The sequence below is a fragment of the Orbicella faveolata genome, unplaced genomic scaffold (genome assembly GCF_042242905.1).
Source record: "Orbicella faveolata isolate gen_17 unplaced genomic scaffold, um_ofav_v1 contig_27, whole genome shotgun sequence".
In the NCBI taxonomy this organism is placed as follows: Eukaryota; Metazoa; Cnidaria; class Anthozoa; order Scleractinia; family Merulinidae; genus Orbicella; species Orbicella faveolata.
The window spans coordinates 1,083,696-1,107,241 of record NW_028301555.1 but is presented as its reverse complement, the minus strand read 5'-3'; the positions used below and the strand labels follow the sequence as shown (position 1 = coordinate 1,107,241).

The window sequence follows — 23,546 nt, the reverse complement described above, 5'->3', positions numbered from 1 at the left end:
CTTTCCGGCAAATTGATGGGAGATTGATTGAAGTCGGGTCGCCATTTTTCAAGTTTACCCAAATGAAGTCCGTTTTAGCCTTCTCCAGTTTTGCCCATCTATGTTTCTTAATGGCTATTCTGTGTTTCTTTTGAGATATTATGATATTTCAGTACGTTGTGTGATCGCTTGGTTAGTTGCCTAACACTAAGCGAAAAAGCCCAATTAACAGAGAAGTATGCCATGGTGGGGCGACGAAAGTACAGGTTCAAGTCCCAACTCAGTTCATACTGACCGACAAGGAATGAACTTAGTTTGACAACAACAAAGGAAAAAACATAGGGAAGGCTTAGATAAATGAAATAAACTGCTACAAAACTTTGAATTCATTCAGTTGCAATGAAGTGCTTTAACAAAGTTGTAATAAAGTGTTTGAATTATACAGTGTGTACAATTTAAAAACTTGTTTACACTATATCATTCAGTTAAGCCAGTTGATTAATCAGAGCTTCTGACTGGATTCAGGATGGAGTTAAAGGGGCACTGTCAAGAGCATGACGTTAACAATTCAAAGCCCTGAAAAAAAAATTCCATTAAAGGAAACCTGGAAATACTTGTCCAGTTTTATTAAAAATTACAAGTTATACAAGCTATGCATAGACAAGGTTGCGTTGTCAAATTAAAGAAGTCTGCTAAACGTTTTCAAATTCTATAAAAGGCTGAAAAACCTCTTTTAAGTCTGTGGAAAATTATGCTTACAACAGAGTTCTCGGACTTGGTCTTTCTGGCCTTTCCTCGTTGTGTTGAAATAAGCATTATAATCCATCAAATATTTTCGCTCGCGCGCGATTGGGCCAAACGCGTCACGTGAGCGAATATTCCCCAGCTAATAGAATATCCGAGGATATTCCCCAATTTTCAAATCCGCGCGTGCTTGCGAAAAATATTTGTATAGGTAATCATACGGTTTCGAGTTCAATTTGGAATTAATTTGCACGACTCGAAGCGGCTCGTGCAATTTCAGCTTTTTGAAAAACTCACAAGTGCAAATTATCTCCAAATTGAACGAGAAAAACCGTATGATTATTTATTAATAATATAAACATGAAAAAATTCGCGCGGAGGAAGTGCCGGAAGATCTTTCTTGAAGCCATTTTTTCTCATTTGAGAAAACTCTTTTCAAAGTTTCAGCAGAAACTTTTTGTCATCATTTTATGTGATATCATTTTCTTAGAAAAGTTCCTATTTTCTTTCAGTCAATCACAATCCAGAATTTCGATGTGTAATTTGCACTGGTGTTACACTTTTTGCACTGATGTTACACTTTTTGCACTGGTGTTACACTTGAACTGCACTGCTCTTAGCCAATCAGAATCGAGTAATTTTTTCATGTGTATTATTAGAAGGATAATAAACACAATAGCCTCCGTTTGGGGCAAAAATATGCTGGGATATTTATCCGTTCCTCAAAGCTAACAGTTTTCCTGGAGCTACGCTCTCGGAAAACTGTTCGCTTCTCGAAACAGATTATGTCCGTGGACAAATATCCAAGCATATTTTCACCCCAAATGGAGGCTATTGTTTATATATCCAACCCTCGCTCGTGGAATGATTATTAAATATACCGTGATGGCTAAGCCAATGAAAACTATTGAAATTGCATTATCCAATGATTCAGCTTCTAATAAGTTATAATAAATTTTTCCCCTAATTTTCCATCACTGTTGTTGAGGCGATAATACACTTCGCTGTTACCTAATCGACATGGATACTAATTAAACAACGAAAACGTACTATTTTAAACGTGCTACATGGTCAGCAGACCATAAACTGGGAGGTGGGGGAGGGGGGAGGGGTGAAGGCTGAGAGACGTCCGAGTTACTTATTACGCAACTCAGTGGTACACAAGCAAAGTATTCGATCTTTCCTGTTTTAATTTTGGTGTTACCATCATTCTCAGTCATACAATCAACAAGCATTCGAAAAACTAACTAACTGGCCTTTTGGTTGATGACAGTTTTGGTTTAATTATAATTTCTATAGCTGCTTTTATTTGGAGGTTAACTTTTTTAAACTTCAGGCTTTGGGCAACAGCAGACACACCAGGGATAACATCTGGCACAACAACATTCCCAGGGCTCTCTCTTCAGAGCCTGGTCCAACGAACGCGAGGCATCTTGTACTTTCTTCATGTAAACAGCCTTAGCTCCTTCTACGTAATCGTACTCATTTACAGGCTTGCTATCTGTTTCGGTGACCACAGTCAGAAAGACGACCATCACCAGGAGAAAAACAATAAACGTAGGCTAAAAGAAGCTGAAAAGAAATAGGTGATCTTTTATAAAAAGAAGGTAGTGCATGAAAAGTGGTTGTTTACCATTTACACGGGGGAACCGGTTCGTCAACGGTTGTTGAAAATGGTAAGCAAAAATCCCTGATGGTATGTTCCGTTCAGTTTGGCGACTTACCAGTTACTTCACAATCCTCAATTTACCGAAAGAGCCTGAGTAGGACGGGTTCGAACTGATCATAATTCCACGATGGTGGTGAAGAATTGCAAATGCAAGCAAATTTTCCATTCGGATTTCGGTTGGAAATTTTGGACTTCCTTTCAAGACGTTCGTTTTTTTTTTTCTGAAATTTTTCGATCGTTCGAGCCAAAATTGTCTCACCATTTACTTTCTGATCGAAAATTCCGAAATTTTTGGGTGAATGGTCAACAACCATTGTCTCCTGTCTAATATGGGTGTTAACTTTAACTCCCTACAATTTTTGTCAAATCTAAACATGAAGGAAATTTACTGCTTTTACCGTTGTTTAAGCAGCGCGTTACAAAGGGTGGTCTCTTGTTTAGGTATAAGAGGACAACTGCATCAAGCACAATCAAAAATTCCTATTGAATGTACTAACCTTCATTTTGTCTTCACCTTCTGTAAGCTATCTGTTCTCAACAAAACGCCTTTAAGAAATAATCAGTAAAATATTACCAGCTAGATAAGGCAAATCTACACTGTGAAAAATACATCCCATTGGCCTTTCAAGCTACTCCAACTTTTCCTTATTCTGAGCTGGCGACTTGTCAAATCGACCTCAAATGGGTCCCACTCCTCATAATATTTTAGCCAAACTATTTCGCTGGGGTGTGTTAGGCAGCCAAATAATTCTACGTTTTCTCAGATTTAAATTCAAATGATCTATTTACATAGTATAATGCTTCTTACGTGTCTTGCTTCATTGCAAACAATCTTCTTCAAACTCATTAATAACTCATCAAGTTAAAAGAAATCAAATCACAACCTTGCCAATGTTTAGATATTTGATCTTAATCAGTATAGATTTTTACGATTTTATTTCTTTGTTTTCTCCTTAGTTTAAGTTTTGATTGAGACGATTAATCAAACACTCGAGATTGATAGTAGTGTTTTATCGCATTTCCATGCTCAAATTCTCTACTGTGCATCGTATTTTTAACTCTTTTCTCTCCGTATGGACATGTGGTCGAACTCGGTCTCACGTATTTCATATATCACGTTCTGGGCCTTCTTTCCTCAAATCTGAATAAGCCAAAGCTACCCCGCGTAAACCATGGAACCTTATTTTAAAAGATAATAAAAGATAAAAGATAATTTAAAAAAATTCTTTTCCCAACATACTGAATTTCGTTCCTTTTCTTCGAAATCAATGAAAATAGTCAATATATATTTTATCAAAATTCACCAAAATGTTTAACAAAACATTTTTGGTTTCGATGCTGAGCACAGACCAAAGGGAACACAGTTAAATATCTGAAACAGGGGGAGAGTTTCAGTTCCTAACCATTTTGTTTAAGTTGAGATGAAGCATCGCCTGAAATATTAAGGCGTGATTTATGAATCAGTTAATTCTAACGTTACACTTGCCTGAGGCAATGATGCTCCAAGTCTAGAAATCGTACGACCTGCTCTGTAAAATCTTGCGCCGGTGGCTGATAAAACAATGAACCACGATCTTCGCTTTAAATACTCTCTACAATAACGTGTGGATCTCTCACCTTGGTAGTTCCATGCAGCTGAAAACAAACTTGTTTGCAAAGCGCTCCCTGCTGTGGGTTAGTCACTGATGAGACAGACAGACAGACAGACAGACAGACAGACAGACAGTTAACTCTATATTTTACCGCCAGAAAATAGACTAAGAAAATTGTTTCGATACAACAACAGTGTTAAAAAACAGTGTGAACCTGAGTTTTTGATGAACATTTAAGAGGACACGCCGACATGTGTTGTAGTAAAACCAAAACTACCCTAAGTAGTTCTTGTTTATCTTTATTAAAAACCACTTAGGCGAAAGTGGAAAGTCAACACTAGTTTAAAACACTTTTCTTAAAAATGATTAAGTTAGTAGTCAAAGCAGATTAGCATTAACAGATCGAGTCAAAAAGGGGAGAAATACATTGACATCCATAGAAAATGGCTTAAGAGAACTGAACGTTACTATTGCAAACGTCCATTTCGAAATGGAAGGAGCAAGGTACGTTGAAGCGATTTACATACTGGGAAAATCTGCACCTGTTGCGACTTAAACTGTGTCTGACGATGCTTTCTCAAGCCTTTTGACATCTGACTTAAAAAATCAATTAGCCAAAAGCAACAACAGAACGTTTTTCAACTCTTGCATGGGAAACTGTGATAAAAGCTGCCATTGTCGAATTTCACTTAAACCCAGTTAGCCAAAAACGTCAACAGAACATATAATTGATATATGGTTCGTGACACACTTCAGCTCGCTCCAACTCAGTATAGCGACTGCGAACAGCGCAATATTTATGTTTTTACAGGTCGCAATAGACTGATTTCTTCAGCTAGCCATTTTGAAAAACGTTCCAATTCGAGTTGTCCACACGAGGGGCAAACGTTTACATGAGTTGTTGAATACAACCAATGGGCCACATTCTCTGCGAAGGAGATGTGTTCCTGCTAGCAGAGTCGACTCTTCGCTCTTTCCTAGAGAAGTCAAGAAAGAGGAAAGAAACGTTCTCAAGGCCAAAATTGTATTTTCTCGAGTACTGGCTTAGTTCAGGTTTCGGGTGGTACTTTATCTTGGCCTATGTTCATGATCACTAGACTAGCAAAGAAAAAAGCTATTGTTAGGCCACCTTAAAAGAATTGACCGAAACAAAAAAAAGACCTGTCTGGCAAGCTAACCTCAAAGATAAAGTTTCCAGTTTCTTATGTGTGCTACGTACGCTGAAATCTTGCGAAGCGAGGATGCGCAGTCCACGAGCAAGGTAATCAGAGCATAATGTTAGAAGTAAACTGATAATTTTTTTCACAAATTAAAATGTGCTGAAATAATTTTCCTTTTCACCTAATTTCCACATTATTTTAGCGTATTATAAAAGGAGATTGCAGAGGTCTTAGTCTTGTATTGGCGGTTTTTGAACCCATGGATGAAACAAGAAAATTGGCAGTGTGCAGGGTAGTCAATTGAAGGACGACCTTTATCTCAGAGAGAGTGGTTTGCTTATGGAATCAAAACAAACTTATAAAAATCCAACCAACCAACCATTATACTTTGCCAGATTCACAAAAAGAAAAAGAAGATTAAAACAATGAACTTAATTAGGAAAAAAAAAAACTACTCAAAATAGTAAGAAAAATAAACAAGCTGAGTAGATAGAAAAAGAGGTTATTCCTGAAGCGTTTATGTAATAAAGCAAAGCGAAAAACTTGTTCGGACAGAAAAGATCGGGAGAATTTTCCAATAATTTCTTCCAGTGTTTTAGAAATTCAGTCGCTGGATGTTTGGGGTTGAGAAGAAAACTGCGCTTGACGCACTTTAAAAAATTCCCTGGGCAACCTTTTTAAACTTTGAGCATGTAAATCGTTCACGAATTCTCAAAACTACCGGGCAATTAAGAAAACAATTCTCCGAATTGAGAAGAGGAAGTTCTTGTTAATTGTGAATATAAATGCAAGAGGGAGAGTAATTTTACATTTATAAACATAACGTGATGTCTCTTCTGTTGAACAGGACTGAGTCCAAGACTGTTTCTTGTCCTGAACGTCTGCCCGTTTTATTTTATATCGTGACAAGGAGTCCTCCACCAACATATTACACCATCGTCATGTAGAAAATGAGTGAGTGAGTGAGTGAGTGAGTGAGTGTGAGTGCGTGCGTGCGTGCGTGCGTGAGTGAGTGAGTAATAGTTATAATAGTATATCTTTATTGCGCCTTACTCTCCAAAGGGAGGTATTGGTCTAGTTACAATAAAGGTTTCAACGTTAACTAATAACAATACAAAATAATATTTACCATATCCGTATACAATAAATTGGGAAATTCATAGTGCTAATTACTTTTGTGAATCGAGAATCTCTTTTCTTTTTTGAAACATTAAATGGATATATTTACCTATTATTTTAGATGTAACTGTGTTTTCTGCTATAAGTAAATACTTGTCTTCTCGTTATCACTTAAACTGGGGTGATGGGTGTCAGCGTTTGAAATATGTGAGTGCAGCTCACGTCTTAATGTGGTATACCCCCGACAATACATCAAGAAATGCTGTTCATGTTCTATGCAATTTTCTTTGCATACTAAACATGTTCGCTCTTGTACTGGGATTAATGCTCCTCTATTTTCATATTTTCCAGTTTGTATTCGTAATGCATGACATCCTGATCTAAGCTTTGTCAGGCTAATTCTGTGTGCTGGCTTTGTAATTAATGTCACTTCCTTTTGTGTAAATTTCTCTCTTGAACTTGTTGATGACATATTCTGGGTTTCAAGCCAGTTCTGTAAATATTGATACCTGAGGGTTTTCTTTATAACTAATCGTGCATTCTTGACGTGCTGCTGGTTCTTTTACTTCACACCTTTTACTGATTTCTTCATTCTGTTGAATGTCAAATAAAGTTGTATGTTTTGTTACATATCGAAATGCTTATGGTAACAAAACGTTGTTGGTGGAATGCTTCAATCTTTGCCAGTAGCTGAAGATTGATGCTTTAATGTCGTGCTTAAAGGGTACCGCCAAGCTATGCTCTGCAAGCAATATTTTCTGTATACCATGGAACGTTTAATGACTGTTTACAAAACTTTATACGAACTTGTTCAATTGTACTTTTATCAAAAGGTGTTTTGTATGATGATAGTTCCGGTCCCCAAATTTCGCATGCGTAAAGTAACACGGGTTTAACCAGGGCATTAAAGAGTTTGTTCTTAATCGTAATTGTTGCTGTATCATCCGTGTTAGAGAAAGATCGATTTATTATCGAGAGAACTTTGATGGCTTTTTTGCTAAGAATTTCTCTTGCATAGGTGTAACGACCAGATGACGTCATTTCTATACTTAAATAGGTTTGTTTCTCAACAATTTGTAAAGTTTCACTGTCATATTTAAAATTTACCTTATTCTTGTTTTGTCCGTTACCACTGAATATAATTATGTTTGACTTTTTGGTGTTAACCTTGAGCTTTCAATCTTGAGCATGTTTATGAATTACATCAAGCAATTGTAGCAACCCTTCTCGAGAATGGCCTATTACTAGCAAATCATCAGTCTGCATACATTAAGCAGTTTAGAGATCGATTTCCTAACACCACGCCTGGGCATTTGTTCTGTACAAAATATCGCGGTAAATCATTCATAAATAAAGAAAATAAAACTGGACTTAAACCATCACCTTGCATCATCCCCTTGTTACATGGAAATAGGTCTGTAAGTGTGTTCTGGTCAATATTAACACAACTCTTTATTGAAGAATACAGGGACTTTATGACATTCAAGAATTTTCCTTGAATTCCGTATTTGTATAATTTATGGATCATACCGTATTGCCATACACTATAAAAAGCTTTTTCGTAATCAATAAAACCAACATAAAGCTTTTTGTGTTGTTTGGTGTTTTTTATGGAGTAGTTGGCGGAGAATAAATAAACTATCCGTGGTTCTAGTGTTTGGTCTGAACCCAAACTGTTCTGGATTTAAAATATTGTCTTGCTCAATAAATTTATCCGATCGGTTTTGTAAAATTGACAAATGTACTGGAACAAAGAAAGTGTTTACATTAGAGTAAAAGTTCAACTCCCACAGGATTGGCTTGGTACATCAACATTGCCGCCATTTCATTGTTTCGGGACACCAATATGGCTGCCGTGACGTCATGCGAAAACACTCCAAATACGAGCAAACACTTAGCTATTATGATTCAGGTAAATTAACCGCCGAAGCGAGGTTGTGAAGTTGACGTTTCGAGCGATAGCCCTTGTTTAGAGCAAAGTGTGGGATTGTGGGTTGTATTTTGTATATGTATGTGGTTTCGAGTTCAATTTGGAATTGAACTCTCGGCTTGTGCAATTTTAGCTTTTTGAAAAACATTAAAAAAATTCGCGTGGAGGAAGTGCCGGAAGGTCTTCCTTGAAGCCATTTTTTCTAATTCGAGAAAACCTTTTGCAAAGTTTCCGTACAAAAGTTTCGTCATCATTTTACGTGATGTCATTGGCTTAGAAAATTTCCTGTTGTCCTTCAGCCAATCATAATCAGAATCCAGAATTTGCACTGGTGTTATACATTTTGCACTGTTGTTACACTTGCATTGCACTGCTCGCAGCCAGTCAGAATGGAGTAATTTTTTCATGTATATAATTAGTGTTTATACTATTTTCTTTTTTTTTAATAATTGATTGCCTGAAGTACCGGTACAATATAAAAGCACACAATTTACTTATTTTACTACATACTGCTTCAAACACTTACAATTTCAGACAGAAGCATATCACCTATCTAGGTGATATGCTTCTGTTTCAGAACACTACCAAATAAGTATTCTTTTAGGCTAATTAGCACGCCACGACAATATATCACTTAAAAAACAGTTACCTTTTGCTACTTACAGTAGTAAAACTTGCTCTACAAAATTGCCACACTTACATTAAATAGGCAACACGTTTTAAACTTTACGTTACATTGAACTGCACTATTAAACGTATTATTCTATAAATAATAATCTTTTTGTCCTTCAGTAGCATTTTCATTTTCAAAAATACAGTGAGGCCTGAAAGTACTGTTAAAATTCATGTTTTTAAAAAATCCTTAAAAATGTTTGGATTTTTAAGAATTTTAAACATCACTTTTAACAGTAGTTTCTGGCCTCAACTGAACTTTTGTCAGTATTGTTATTTTATTAATAAATGTATACTGCATCTTTTTTCGTCACTTAGCAGTAAGATAAATAGAGCGTTGGTTGCTGACGTCATTGTTGACATTTTCCTCATTAACTTACGGGCTTACGCAGAGAAGGTATTATGTTAGCTACGAATTGACTCCAAACATTTAAAAAGCTTGTAAAAGTTAGTAATTGGTGAAATTTTTGGCTCGTTGGGTGTAATATTTAAGGAGAATTCGGATTTCAAAAGCTGAAAAATTTCTAGGTGGCAAAAGTGCTAACGAGCTCATACATTTCGACACATTTTTTATAAAATTGGGAGATTTATAAACCTGTGTTGTACAAAAAGTATTCAATACATCGCCCTCAAATTCCTTGGGACAGTTAATCGTGCTATGCCATTTTATTAATCAGAACTGATATTTTTGTAGATTGAGCAGAAACGGAATCGCTCACGCTAATGAGGAAAATATTGAAAACAAAGATTCCCCTAGACGATAAACATTTCATTACATGTTTGTCTGATTTGCTTACATTCAAAGAGCAAATACTCCCAAATTTTAACTCACGTGATTTCCATTCAATTGATAAATAACAAACCGGCAGATATATACGAAAATGGTTCCATTATGAAAATTCCTACGGATATTTGAAGGTAAAACCGATGAGGATCCCCGCTTATATCCGTGTCTTAACACCCCAAAATACCCGTGTGGTATATTCGAACCAAAAAAAACCACAACTTTTCAACCCATCCAAACTCCATGTAAAATATAACGAAAGGAATAAGGGCATTCCTCTCTCCCCATAAAAAACCCCCAACTTTTTTACCACTATTGCGGAAGATAGAATTGTAGTAAAGTATATGTAAATAGTTTTAACCAGATTATTTCCATTTCAAATACATTTTTTAAAACTTTTTTTAAACAGTTAAGGTGACATGTATAATGTTGTTGTTGATGCATAGCATCTTTCGTTTCTTAGTTTAATATTTATTTTTACACGGAAAATTAGCTGTTCTTTGAAAGGCTAGAACTGTAAAAGTCCATACTTCCATGTTTAAATAGAGTGCTATGATATGTTAGCATATAATCTCATTCTCACACACATAAGGCTTAATTATCAAATTTAAAAGTTATAACGACCTTGTACCGCATAGTAACACCTGTAATAAACAGTACCACATAAATTAAGTACTGCTCAATGGCTTTCATTTAAACAGGTCTAAAATTTAGAGCCATCTTTTTACAAATTAAAAATCCTATTTAAAAATAACTAAAGATTAACCCTGGAAGTACAAGTGTTTACTGACTGAATGTCGTCAACACTCAGCTAGAGTGTGATGAATCCTTACGATCGTTGTCTGCATTGTTAACTGAAAGAATGTTTGGCATGACAGGCGTATGTTCGTTGGGAATATTACCAGCCTCATCTGGTGTGTTCCACGAGTGTTCTCTTCCACTTCCCAACAGTAAATAGACTAACCAACCAAATACATACACACCAGCTGATATGTAAAAAACTTTCTGCCACTGAGCCCTTGTTGGCTGGAAAGGAAAAAATGAAACAGAACGAATCAAAGATTTGGTTCTTGGGTGAAATTAAACAAAATGGTATCAGCGATCTACCATTTCAAAAATGGCTTCCATTAATTCCATCCCCCCCCCCCCCCCCCTTTCCTACCACCCTATCAAGTGGAACATTTAGAAAGAATATCCGTATAGCGAATAAAAACTATATTTCTATCTAATGGGATATTATGGCAACATACGTTTGTAAAACACATGAAAACGAGGCTGAGCAGTCCAGGGTGACTTTTTCTATACACGTTTCTCACATTAAAATAAGCTACAACTTTAGAATAGGAATATTACTTCATTTAACATCAAGTGTCGTCATCGGTTTTTAAAGATTTATTGCAATGGGCCTAAAGGGACTTATGTTTAATATAATGTCAAGGGGTGGAGTATTCTTTGTGATGAACTTTGCCGGGGAGACTTTCCGTTGGGGTATCTTTTTATCAGGTTGGAGGTACGGTATTTTAGAGGGCAGGGATTTCACAAGCTGAAGACTAGAAAAGTGTAAGGAAAACTGTCATTTAGGTACAGTAAAGACCCTTTCAATATTGATCATTTCTATACATTGCTATCACAAGCAAAGGATGGCTAAGAAATGCAACACAAATAAGTGTAATGAAAGTTTGATGAGAAGGATTTCTAAACCAACTCCTGCAAAACATTAATGATATCAAAATAGTATTTAAATTACCTGATTATTTGTTAAAAAGCCAACCACATAAGGCCCAATGATCCCAGAAATTGTTCCAATTGAATTACTTATCCCCATAAGAATACCAGCAAATCTGGGTGCGATATCCAAATGATTGACAATATAAGAAGATCCGTTGAGACCTTGTATACCGATAGCCAGTGAGAATAGGGTGACAGCTAGGCTTGTATAATCACACCCAACATAGCTCGTTGAAACCAAGAGGCATGCGGGGACAAGGAAACCTGCCACCATGAAAATCAGTGTTAGAAGTTCGTCTTGAGATAGAAGGAAATAATGCTGAACAATTCTTCCGACTCAAACCAGATCCAGTGTCCGCTATTGTTAGCATCCAATCTGGATAGTTGTTGGCTTTCAAGGCTTGCTTAACGGGCTGAATTTACTTTACTCTGTCATCTTCTTCAGAAATCAAGGTCCAATACTTGCTACTTCGAGCTCAGACCTTGATTATTCTGGAGGAGACTGACTAAGGAAATTCATGACTATTTCATCTCCCTTGAGACCCTAATGAATATGATGTAACCCTTCTTAACATTTACACTTTTATTGTGGCTGATGAAGTTCGGTTGAGGTCGAACGAGATAGTCCACTTTTGAACTTTTATTGCGCTCGGAGTGCAGGAAATTATTTTATATTTTAACTATGTTTCCAGAGCAGGAAAACAATTTTTTGGACTGTAATATCGTTCTGTATACATCACGAAATCTAATCTTAGTGCACATTACTAAGTGTACTTTCAACTTAGAATTAATTACAAGAAATGTTCTGGAGTCAGTTGAGGGAAGTGATTCTCCTAACTCACCTGCTGTGCTAAAAACTTTTCTGACTTCTCCAGTAGGTAATATCCTATGGTAACGTAGCCAGTCTGCCACAAAGCTACCGCCGACACCAAATATGTAACACAATATGAAAGGAACGGCAGAAAGAAAGCCATTCTGAAACATATAAAAAACATTTCCCTTGAAATAAAATTAGATGGAAAATGGGTGACTTTCCACTGAGTTTCTCAGTATGACAGGTGCCTTGGAAGTTGGGTAGTGTCAAGGTTGCCTTCATTACCTCTTTGTATTAACTGATTGCATTGTTCCAGAAATTTATCCAGCTGGAGCTGGAGGTGAAGAGAGGCTGTAGGAGAGAAAAGAGAGTGTATGTGGAGTCAGCGGCCTAAAGGGCTGAGGAGGCTTGGAAGAGGAGCGAGGTGAGGACTTTGTACCAGATCATCAGGAAGCTGAGCGGGAGATTCGAGAGTACGTGTAAGCCGGTGAAAGATGAGGCAGGTGTGCTGCTCAGGACAGCGGAGGAGGAGATGCACTAGTGGAGAGAGCACTTTGAAAGAGTGTTTAGCCATGAGGAGCTGTCCAACCTGCCGGAGGTACAGTCAGGCAACGAGCTAAATGTCACAACAGGTCGCATCGAATGTGTCGAGATCAAGAATGCTATAAAGAAAAAGAAGAGTAGGAAGGTAGCAGCCTGTGACAACATACCATCATAGGTCTACTTAGGCACTGTAAAACTGGCATGGCATCATGGTGCTGAACATGGCAAGTAAGTGTTCTGCTAAATGATCTTGGAGTTCATCAAGATGGCACTGGACGAGAGGCTGAAAGAGGAATAGGTGGCGTCCCAAGCTGGACGAAGTTGTATGAACCAGATAGGGACACTGAGGGTTATCGTAGAACAGAGCATTGGGTGGCAGTTCTCCTTTAGAGATTTTGAATAGGACTTTGATAGCTTCAGCAGAGAGTTGCCCATGACGATAGTCACACCATCATCAGAGCTCTTTATGAGGGACAGTACAGACAAGGCTGGCTGCTATCCCTCTTGTTGTTTCTGATCACCCTGGATTGGATGATGGGGACGGTTTTCGCCGGGGGTAGAAGTATCCAGTAGTTCTTCAAGATCTGACCCTACTGTCGTACAGAATACAGAACATGAGGGATTAGACACTGGCCTTAGCTTGGACGAATAAGGTACAAAGGTACGCCCGAAGATCAACGCCACAAAGACAAAGCTGATGCCAGTGTATCGGCACCAAACGAGGCAGTGGTGTGTTGTTCGCAGAGGAGTGGGTCAATTGAAGAGGTGGATGAGTTCACGTACCTCGGCAGCATTGTGAGTAAGAAGGGAGGAACTGACGGGGATAAACCAGGCACATTAGGAGGGAAGGCGAGACCTGCAATGCCGAGATCAATATGGCGTCTACAGTACTGACAACTAAGATCACGTTAAGAGTCTTTGGATCAAATGTGAAGGCTGTGCTCCTGTATGGTTCTGATACTTGAAGGCTGACCAAGGCACTGAAGCAGAAGTTGCAGTTGTTTATCAACAAGAGCTCGAGGAACACCCTGCAGACTTGGTGGCCTACAAGAAACCATAATGAGAAAAAAGCAGAGCATGCAGTGCCTGATAGAGGAGGATATGAGAAAATGAGCTTGGGTTGGTTGGCCCCACGCTGAGGGCACCAGACAGACAAGTAGCAAAGTGGGTGTTAGAGGGTAACCCACAGGTGAAGAGCAAGAGAGGGGGAGACCCCATCACACCTGGAGGTACTCAAGAATGGAAGAGTTGGAGGAGAAATGGTTACATGGCATGTGGCAAAAGGTACTGCACAAAACAGTACTAGTTCATTATATTTTCTAAACCTGTGTTCCACAAGGGAAAAAGTGGATTAAGTATTGGTAAGGTAATAATATAGCACTATTGTGAAACACACGATACTGATGTGCTAAAATAAAATTGGGTGGAATGGCCCACAATCCAGTGTTGTTGGTTTGAATACAGCAAAGGCAGTATTTTCTTAATCTAAGTAAACGGATGTGTTTCTACGCACTCAATTTATTATTATTATTATTATTATTATTATTATTGTTGTCATTAATTTTATTATTATAGTGGAATGTGTGAAGATTTGTAAATAGGTTTTCTAAGGAGATTTCAATAAAGTTCTTGTTATTATTTTTTATTATTATTATTATTATTATTATTATTATTATTATTATTATTATCCACTGCTCAAGAGATTCAAATCAGAATTCCATGCTGACAATTTAGCTCCAGAACGATCTTTATTAGATTGACTGAGAATAACCGTTTTTATTCACAGGATGCAAATAAAATTCTCTAAGAAGACTCCCCAGAAGATTTCCAAACATGTTCCAAACATAATGTCCCTGTACTATAATTTTCCCTTTTAAAATTAGAGAATTGAATAAGGATGCACCATTACCTACATTGCACATGGAATTTTGCATTGGTTTGAATCCATAGTTTTCAAAAGTGGGTCGATTGAAGCTGTAGCTCAGTTTTTTTTATAGCTACATTAGACGCAAGCCTAAGCATGAGATAGACGTTTTGGACGTGAAGACATGATATCTATGCACAATTAAGGCACGAGATTTGGATGGTATAGATGATGACTTTTTTCAAAGTTAGTCATTAATTATGTGTAATATCCAATACACACCTCAGAGATTGAAAAATTGAGAACTTCTTTAAAATAAGATGGCAAGCAAGCGGCAAAAGTGAAATATCCCCAGTTGTCACAAAAGTTGGCAATGATTATGGCCCAGACCGCTGGAGATCTCAAAATCTTGGGCCATGGAGTGTTACATTTCTGAAACCAAACAATAAAACATTTAGCCTCTTGTTCATGAACTTTTACATGAAGGCAGATCAACAGTGCAAGTAAACATGAAAGAACTGCTCAATAGCTTTCATCTGAATGGTCACAAACTAAGGTTTCATCAAAAGATTTTAAATTTAAAACCACCTTGTATACCATAATCAAAAGAATTTATAAGCCCTTACTCAATGACTTTTACATGCAGGTTTATTTGTATTTGCTACTGTATCCAATGGATCAATCAATATCAATGGCATGATGTTTTTGTCAACATGTAAATTGTGTTTACTTGAGTTACTGTCAGTACCAGTATTTATTGGAGTGTTCAACACTTTTTTGTACCTACATTTGCCTGCAAGTCAAAGTCAGGGGGGCACAGAGCACAATCAAACAGGGAGCATGAATTTCATCTTCAATTAGAACGGAACAACAAAACTTTAATTTTTATGTTGCCTTGCTTAGGGTATGTTGCTTTCTGAAAACTTCTACAATCTTGAGGGGGTCTAAAGACATTTGACAACAATGAAAAGAAAGCTGCAGTAAAACACTCTATACTCCACTGAATATCAAATTCTACACAAGACTTCTCTTATACTTAATGGACTAGAGATAAAGTGAGTAAAATCTACTTTAATTTGGTGATGTTTTAATTGAACTTTCCTTTTGACTCACTGAACTTAACGTGTTAAATATCATATGTCTTGATTGTTTCTTCATTTGATAAACAACACCAGGCTCTAATTGATATACTGAAAATGCTGGGTTCACTTCAACATAGATCAAGTCTACAAGGCCAAATTTTGAACAAACACCTTGACATTTGACTGAAAAAAATATATTATTGGACACACAAAAGTTGAAAAGAAAATGCAGTCTTACTCTTATGGTAACATCTTGTCCTGAACCTATACTTGATTGAATGTACTCTTTCTCCTTGATCGATATTCGGAGGTGATTTTCTGGTTTATCATACGTTAATGTCATCCACATAATAGTCCAGAGGATACCTACAGCCCCTGGGAAGATGAAATGTGACTAAACTAAATAATTTTAGTATATGACAAGAGTGCTGACCAAATTGTTTTATTAGTATGTTAAATTCAAATTGTGCGGTCTGGCAGAGTTCTCATTAATTCAGGGAGCAGAGGGCTTGTTTCACGAAAGAGATGGTTTACACTCATTCAAATCTACATGTAGGAGGTCTGGGGGCATGCTCCCCCAGAAAATGTTGATTAAAAAAATGTTTCATTCAGATGTTCTGAAATGTTATTTTATGCATTCTCTTTAAAATATTTCCTAAAAAAAAAAATCAGTTTTGGAAAAGGTCAAAACACCAAGCTAAGATTATCAGGGGATTACAAACTAAGACTTTTTTCAATTTTATCTTACAGTGCCAGCAAAATGGAAAATGTAGACCACTCCCTAACCCCATGCTCCCTCTCTAGCTACAGCCTTGACAGTCCTGAGACAAGGAACTGAGACAACGTTCCAAATAAACGGTCTGCAATGCGTACTTGTGGGTTCATGGCTAGTGCAGTGTTATTCCATAATTGGGTTAACATATTCTAGTCTTACGAGTAGGCAACTACTAGAAAGGTAAAAGTAAATTATAATAAATTAGTTATATAATACTTTTGCATGACTTTTCAGTTCATGCTAGGAGCGTACTTGAGCCTGCTGTTTTGACTAGCCAGTGCTTCTCTAGAAACTGATCATTTAGTCAATATTTTTATGGATTTAATATTCAAACAGCTATCAATGATAGTCTGCTAGACATTTGTTTAAAAATTGTAGAAATGTACTTACCAAAAATATAAAATACAGATGGCCACCCTCCCCAAATGTCTGAGGCACACAGCAAACCAGCAATTGGCATTCCAAGTATTGTACCTATAATAAGGCCTTAGAAGGAAAAGCAAACAGAAGGGAAGTAACTATAAATAATAATATTATAAAATAGCATTTTTCAGAGTGTGATCTGGGTTAGCCTGCATCGCAGACGTTGACAACATACTGCTAGTTACTACTACATGTGTATTATGGGGAAATATTCCATCTGCACTGCAAGTTAGATGTGGGTCAGAGTGCAGATATTTAATAGCCATTTTTTTTAGAGGATTTCCATTTTTACATCTGGATTGTTGAATTGCTGGATTGAGAGTTACCTGTTTGTGAGCTTTGAGGTTCTTTGAATAAATATCCCTGGGGTTATTCCCTAATAATAGCCTATATGGTGAGGCTCTGCTTGAAAGGGGGACCTTTTGAACAGGCTTCAGGTATATGAAAGGTTAGAGATTTCACAAGTTTAGGTTTATGAAACTGTAGGGAAATCTGTCATTTAGTTATTTTCAATTATTTATAAACTATTCCGAAAAGACCCACCTTACGGCTGTGTAAACGAAATGACAAGTCAGAACATTTTCTTTTTTGGCAATTTATTCATAATACAGGCCAGTTATAAAAGTATGTAAAAGGAGCACCTTTTTTCAGTTATAGGTATACGAAAGGGCTACCTTTCTGGCCAAAATGGTATACCAAAGGGTATAAGGGGTTGGACCTCGGGGCTGAGCCGCCACAAATAAAACTTTGTAGGGTACCCCCTGAGCTCTCTCTCTCTATATATATACACTAAAAATGGCACCAAATGCATGTACACCCAAATACAAGTGTGATGTTTGACTTTTGTCAAGTTATCAGGTTCATTAAACAATTTAATGGGCCCCAGACCTTCCTGTCACAATTCAACATATATTATGATTTACCATTCATTTCGCTTGGCAGTCATTGCATTTTATGGTGCAAAAAGTTATAGATCTCAGTCATTGATTTGACTGTTAAACTCATCAATGTCTTTAATTTTTTAATAATTATAAACCTCAAAACACGGGAAAACTACCCCATGAGTTCAAAAGAAATTTGCATTACTTCAAATAAACTATTGACTGAACAAACTGTATGCACCACATTACCTGCGTAAGAAAGGGTGCAAAGTTTACTTCTCTCTAAAGGTGGAGCCCAGCTGCTCCACATGGCATGCATGGCTGGAAATGCAACTCCCTAGAGGGAGCAATTCTGTTACTAACTAAAAAGTAAATCATTGCTACAAGCAATATTTATATATTTTACAGTGGAAAGTATCTAAATGTGAAAACTCTACTATTTGGTGAAATGTAGAGCAAAGATTTTGCTATCAGAGGTTGTATATATTTAGAGAGGCATAGAGTGGAAATGCGAGCCCCGGGAAGTGACAATATTATGTACAATGACAGTTTATTTTTAGGATGATCATCAGAAATTTTGAATAAGAACTGGTAGACCCTGAACTTCATGTTACCTTAAGATCTCTGCAGATGAGAAATGTATCACCTGTTTGGAAAAAATTTTGAGGTGGATCACATCTCTAATGATTGAACAGGGAAAGATTAATTACACTCTTGATTTATGGGACTGATTACCAAGACTGAAAGAAGATCACAACAACATTTACCTGTCCAAAACCCTCCACTACTCTAACCAGAAGTAACATTCCAACACTGTGGTGTGCAGCGGCTGGAGTAAACATTGTCACCACAGATGTCAAAAGTACTCCAAAACCAAACAAGTACTTTCCGCCAAACTGTGACCCTAACCAACCACCTGGAGGCTGTGTGACGATATAACCATAATAGAATGAACCTAAGATAAGCCCTGGGTAGAGAGTATTAATACATGTAAGTAATTCAGCGGAAACGTGTGGAAACATCGTAAGAACAGTGTCCAAATCTACTGCAGGATTCTTTCCTGCAGTTTTTAGTTGACTAACAATTTGCCATTTAGTACTCATCAATATTAATAGCGGATGCACTGTGGCCTCTTGGTTAGTGCCTCTGGATTGAGTGGTCCAAGTTCAAGCCCTGGCTGAGGACATTGCTAGTGTTGTGTTCTTGGGCAAGACACTTTACTCTCACAGTGCCTCTCTCCTGAAACTCTCCACCCAGCTCAGGTGTATAAGTGGGTACTGGCAAATTTAATGCTAGAGTAACACTGTGATAGACTAGCATTCCATCCTGGGGGGGGGGGGGGGGGGGAGAGTAGAAGTAGTCCTAGTTGATTCATGCTACAGAAGCTAGAGATAAACACCAGTCTGACAGGCCACTTGGCTCGTATGTAGACTAGTTAAGCTTTTTTTGTACACCTGAGACTCAGACAAGTGCCTTGACCCAGAGTACTCAATCCACGAGTCCAGTGAGCCAATCCTTATAATAAGCTACTGATTACGACTGAGCTCTCTCATAAAGTGTAGTACATGAGCTGTATTGTATGGGGGATGCTTATTTAATTTTTCCCACATCGTGGCCTGACATGATCATTTTTATAATACATCATCTGCACGTAAACAACAACATAAGCTGTTTATCGACATAAAAGGTTAATCCTAAAGTTTAAATCACAGCACCGTTAGTACTTGTAATTTTTTTGCAAACTTAACGAGTACACAAACTAAAACAATGCACAAATTTAATAGTACACAACAAAAACTATACGTCATTTGTTACTTGTTAACAAAATGGGGGGGAGGGGAGAGGGGCGCTCATTTGAGGGGGGGGGCTTATTTTAAATTTTGGCCAATAGGAGGGGTGCTGATTCGAAAGGGGTGCTTATTCGAGGGGGGCTAATTTAAGGATTTATGGTATGTCAAAATTCAATGTAGTACAACTTGTAGTATTTACATGTATTTACATATACAGCTGCATGCATTGAATACACAAAGTGTGACTGTCTAGTAAATATCTTAATAGACCATTTTACAGTTGTCTGCTCAGTGACCTGTCCTTTGTATGGCAGCGAGGCTAGAGTTGACCTTGTTTTGATACAGACCTCACTGCTTTTGTCATGTAAATGCACCTAGTTAGCATCAGAACAACTTGTTTTACACAACAAAAGCAGTGAGGTCTGTATCAAAACAAGGTCAACTCTAGCCTCGCTGCCATACAAAGGCCAGGTCACTGAGCAGACAACTGTAAAATGGTCTATTGAGTTATTATATACAAAACAACTATATACCCTGCTCCTCATAGTGTAAATTCATGCGATTTGATTTCTGTTATGCAAGCACATTTGTAGCAATTAATAGGCCACTTCTGAGTTGCCTTTTGCCTCTGCACCAAAATGAGTCTTTGTGCAAGACCATTTAATATGGAAATGTGTTCCACCTACAGGTTCATTTTCATGCAAATCACACTCAATTTCATATGAAAGGTTTTGCACGAAGACAAAGAGCCATTATGCAAGGCCTAGTGGAGATGATTTAACAGACAAAGTAAGAGATTGAGTCAGTTCGAATCTACAGGGTGTAGGTGAGTACAAAATAAACAAGAAGGTTTTTTAGAACTTATAACCGCACGTTTAAAATTTAACTGTCTTCTTAGCACCATCGTTGCAATGCAGTACACATTCCAAAGCAGTCCTTGATGATTATTAATTACTGTAGACACCACATCACTTGATCAACAGAAACTGTATTATTGCACCTTCAGTTGTATAGCCGTTGTGAAATCTCTGATGACATAATGATCTTAATTTGGAACTTTCTTCGAGATATGTATAGGCATGAACGATACGATAATAACACTATTAACAAGAGCTTGCTTTCTTAAAAGTCATGATTGAATTTACTTGTTTTTTCCATGAGTAAAGGGTTAGCAAAGTAGTCACACGAGTCACATAATTCAAGAACTACATTATCCAGGCTATCTTTAGTAACTTAAGGTGATTATTTCCCTACCAATGACGTAATCCTCGCATGTTCTGACACGTTCTTTGCTTGGCTTGCAAATATTTAATTTTCCTTCTGACCTCGACAGAACTTGCTGTGATGAAACAGCCAAAGAATTCATTTCATTTGCCTCAATTTACCCAAAAGAAATACTTGCAAAATTGTAAATAAATTTATTGACCATTGCTTCTGGTGAAATCAACGTGCAAAGTAAACACGATCTTACTTGTCACGTAGTGAAAGTGAAAGCTGCAACATCAGCGCATTCCATGGCTGACGTAATACCTTTTTTTAGCCTATTTATTATTCCCTTTGGATCCAACGCTTTGATAAAACCAAAAGAAAATATATTTTACACACAATAAAGAAAACAATATCTGTAAGATTGTCCGTGTATTAATGTTTCAACAGGTCTTGGGGAAAAAACATCACAGGTTGTGTGATTTAAAATTTGGCCAAGAGCAAGTTTGGGTCTGGTCAGTGACAAAACCAAAAAAAATTTAAAAAAATAAAAAATAAACCCCGGGTAGAACATGAACCGTGCTCGGTCCATGGCCACGCCGTTAACAAAAAATTCTTGCGGTAGTATGGGCTGGAGTAGCATGGTAAACATTGACCATGGGGGGATTTGGGGTAGGGTAGGGTAGGGTTAAGGACTGAGGGGGGTAGGGTAGGTTTAGGGATTAAGGGAGGGAAGGTGGTGTGCATGTTATTCATTTTAAGAACCCCTGAAAAAGTGATGATAAGACTCAGGTTTGAAAAATTAAAAGCAGAGTCAAAAATTGAACCACATTACATATTTATAGATCAAAATTACCAAAGTTACTAACCTTGAGTTTCTTGATCCCAGTTAAACTCTCCATCCTAGAAGGTGGACGATTAATATTTGTGATTGTATGCATGTGTCAACTATAACTTATTTGCAATTATGGTACATTTAACAACTTCATTTACACAGATAAGGCCTATTTCCCAAACAACAACAACAACAACAGCTTACAAATACATTAGTCTGTGCCCTGTCTAGCTACGTAAGATGGTGAATTGGAACTGGTATAAAACAAATGCCAAAAAATGGTAAGCTTATCTGTGAGAAATATGCACTGTAAACTGTAATACTGTAAACTGCTGCTTAAATTGTCCTGGGCTTATATATACAGCTACATTTTATAAGGCGTTTTTGATGGACTTATAAATGGAGGGGCTTATATCCTAGGGGGCTTACATGTATAAGCAGAATAAAACAAACATTTTGAAATGAGCTGACATTACAGTTTGATCATATACTGGTTTTTAATGCATTAGAGAGCACACTATTGGGTTGGTTTGAGGGGTTGACCTCCACTATGGCAAATATTTATTGCAATTATGTGCTACGGTGTAAACGTTTAATTAATTAATTAATAAATTTCATATAATTACTTAATTAGCCTTGCAGAGAAGGAGGTGGAGTGGGGTACGTAAAAACTGTGTGCAATATGTAAAATGTGTTACACCTATGGTACTTGTTTGATGACATCACAAAGCTATTTTCATGGTATTTGTTTCAGAAAACCCCTTGTTCTCCTGGTGGTGCTATGTGTGTGACCTTTCATTGATTGTCATTGATTTCCAATGACAATCAATGGCCTAGCTTAGGTTTCAATTGGTATTGATTGATTGCAAAGTTTGTCACATTTTACATTTTACTGAAGCCATTGGGAATAGGGAATATCACATCTTTGGATGTATAGATCTTAAGCAGATTATATCTGAATTCTTGAAACATTTAGATGAGAATAAGACATCTCTTCCTCTCTCCTTTCTTTGTCTTATGAAATAAGTATGGGAAATAAAATGGTGACAAGTAAAATTAGGAAATAATATCATGCACATTTTGTCAAAATTATAACCATTTTGCATGGCTTAAGGTGAGAAAAAGTATTGGAATCTTGACAAAACGCAAGTGAAATTATTTCAATCTTAATTTGAGAAGTATACCATCTGATTACCTTTAAATATCATGGGTGACAAATTAAGGATGTATTCCTTTGGGGTGATCTGAATCAGGATCATTGATGCAAGATCACCTCGATCATGGTGGATCAATGAATCCCCCCCCAATTCAAGCCAACCACGGTCCTCTCTTCCGGGACCGTTGATAACATTCATACTTCGTACAAGGAAGACTCCCTGTGGAATCACCTTTTTCAACAAAGTCAAACCAAGGACTAACAAACTCACCTTTACCCTGGTGGTTTTCACTTTATCTCTTTGGCATTCAGGGTTATTAGCCGAAGCATTTGCATCAGCGTATGTAGAGTTAACCATCGCCACTATAGCAACACTCAAATTCACCCTCATCAGAAACAAAACACAGAAACCCGAAGCAGACAAAATCGTCAGGGCATATCGACAAGGCAGATAACATCTTCCTGTCTGACTCTCACGGCGAAACGGCTCAGGGCTGAGGGCATCATGATCTGATGAATCGTCGGGTGAGTCCGGTGAATCCTCCTCCATGAAGGAGATGCGGTAAAAGCTGGAAACTAATTTATGGGGAGGACGCTAAGCCACGCGGGGATTTTTGATTCGTGTCGAATTATTATTTTTCAGAAGCATGGTTACAACCTGCACGAAAGCTTATACGACAAGAATTGGAGCTACTTACTATTAAACTGAACGGCTACAGGAGAAAATAGACAGCAAAAGAATGGCTCACGGGCTGTATGTATCCGAGTGTGAACACAAATGTCGTATGTCAGCGTCTTTG

The 23,546-nt window shown here is 37.4% G+C and overlaps 1 protein-coding gene, 1 long non-coding RNA gene and 1 pseudogene across 6 annotated transcripts; all 3 read right to left on the bottom strand.

Moving 5' to 3' along the window:
• Nucleotides 1–1,895: 1,895 nt before the first annotated feature.
• Nucleotides 1,896–4,262, bottom strand: LOC149107071 (uncharacterized). 3 transcript variants are annotated; one of them, XR_016209492.1, is made up of 4 exons: nucleotides 4,199–4,262; nucleotides 4,010–4,074; nucleotides 2,890–2,938; nucleotides 1,896–2,285 (listed from the first exon to the last, which is right to left on the bottom strand). It is a non-coding gene; the product is annotated as an uncharacterized LOC149107071 (long non-coding RNA). The 3 variants fall into 3 exon arrangements; XR_016209493.1 differs by lacking the exons at nucleotides 4,010–4,074; nucleotides 4,199–4,262 and adding an exon at nucleotides 3,868–4,003; XR_016209491.1 differs by lacking the exons at nucleotides 4,010–4,074; nucleotides 4,199–4,262 and having other exon boundaries at nucleotides 2,890–3,251.
• A 1,905-nt stretch (nucleotides 4,263–6,167) lies between these two features.
• Nucleotides 6,168–7,304, bottom strand: LOC149107070 (uncharacterized; annotated as a pseudogene).
• Nucleotides 7,305–8,614: 1,310 nt separating this feature from the next.
• On the bottom strand, nucleotides 8,615–23,497 carry LOC110045928 (sialin-like). Of its 3 annotated transcripts, none has more exons than XM_089296721.1 (11): nucleotides 23,445–23,497; nucleotides 23,018–23,322; nucleotides 21,625–21,658; nucleotides 18,527–18,726; nucleotides 18,009–18,096; nucleotides 16,846–16,941; nucleotides 15,919–16,055; nucleotides 14,881–15,030; nucleotides 12,220–12,352; nucleotides 11,397–11,641; nucleotides 8,615–10,675 (listed from the first exon to the last, which is right to left on the bottom strand). In XM_089296721.1, exons 2-11 carry the CDS (start codon nucleotides 23,294–23,296, stop codon nucleotides 10,457–10,459), a joined length of 1,581 nt encoding a protein of 526 aa, XP_089152847.1. In that variant the 5' UTR covers nucleotides 23,297–23,322; nucleotides 23,445–23,497; the 3' UTR covers nucleotides 8,615–10,456. The 3 variants fall into 3 exon arrangements, with proteins under 3 accessions (XP_089152847.1, XP_089152848.1, XP_089152849.1); XM_089296722.1 differs by lacking the exon at nucleotides 23,445–23,497 and adding an exon at nucleotides 20,804–20,888 and having other exon boundaries at nucleotides 23,018–23,123; XM_089296723.1 differs by lacking the exon at nucleotides 23,445–23,497 and having other exon boundaries at nucleotides 18,527–18,682; nucleotides 23,018–23,123.
• Between the last annotated feature and the right edge of the window lie 49 nt (nucleotides 23,498–23,546).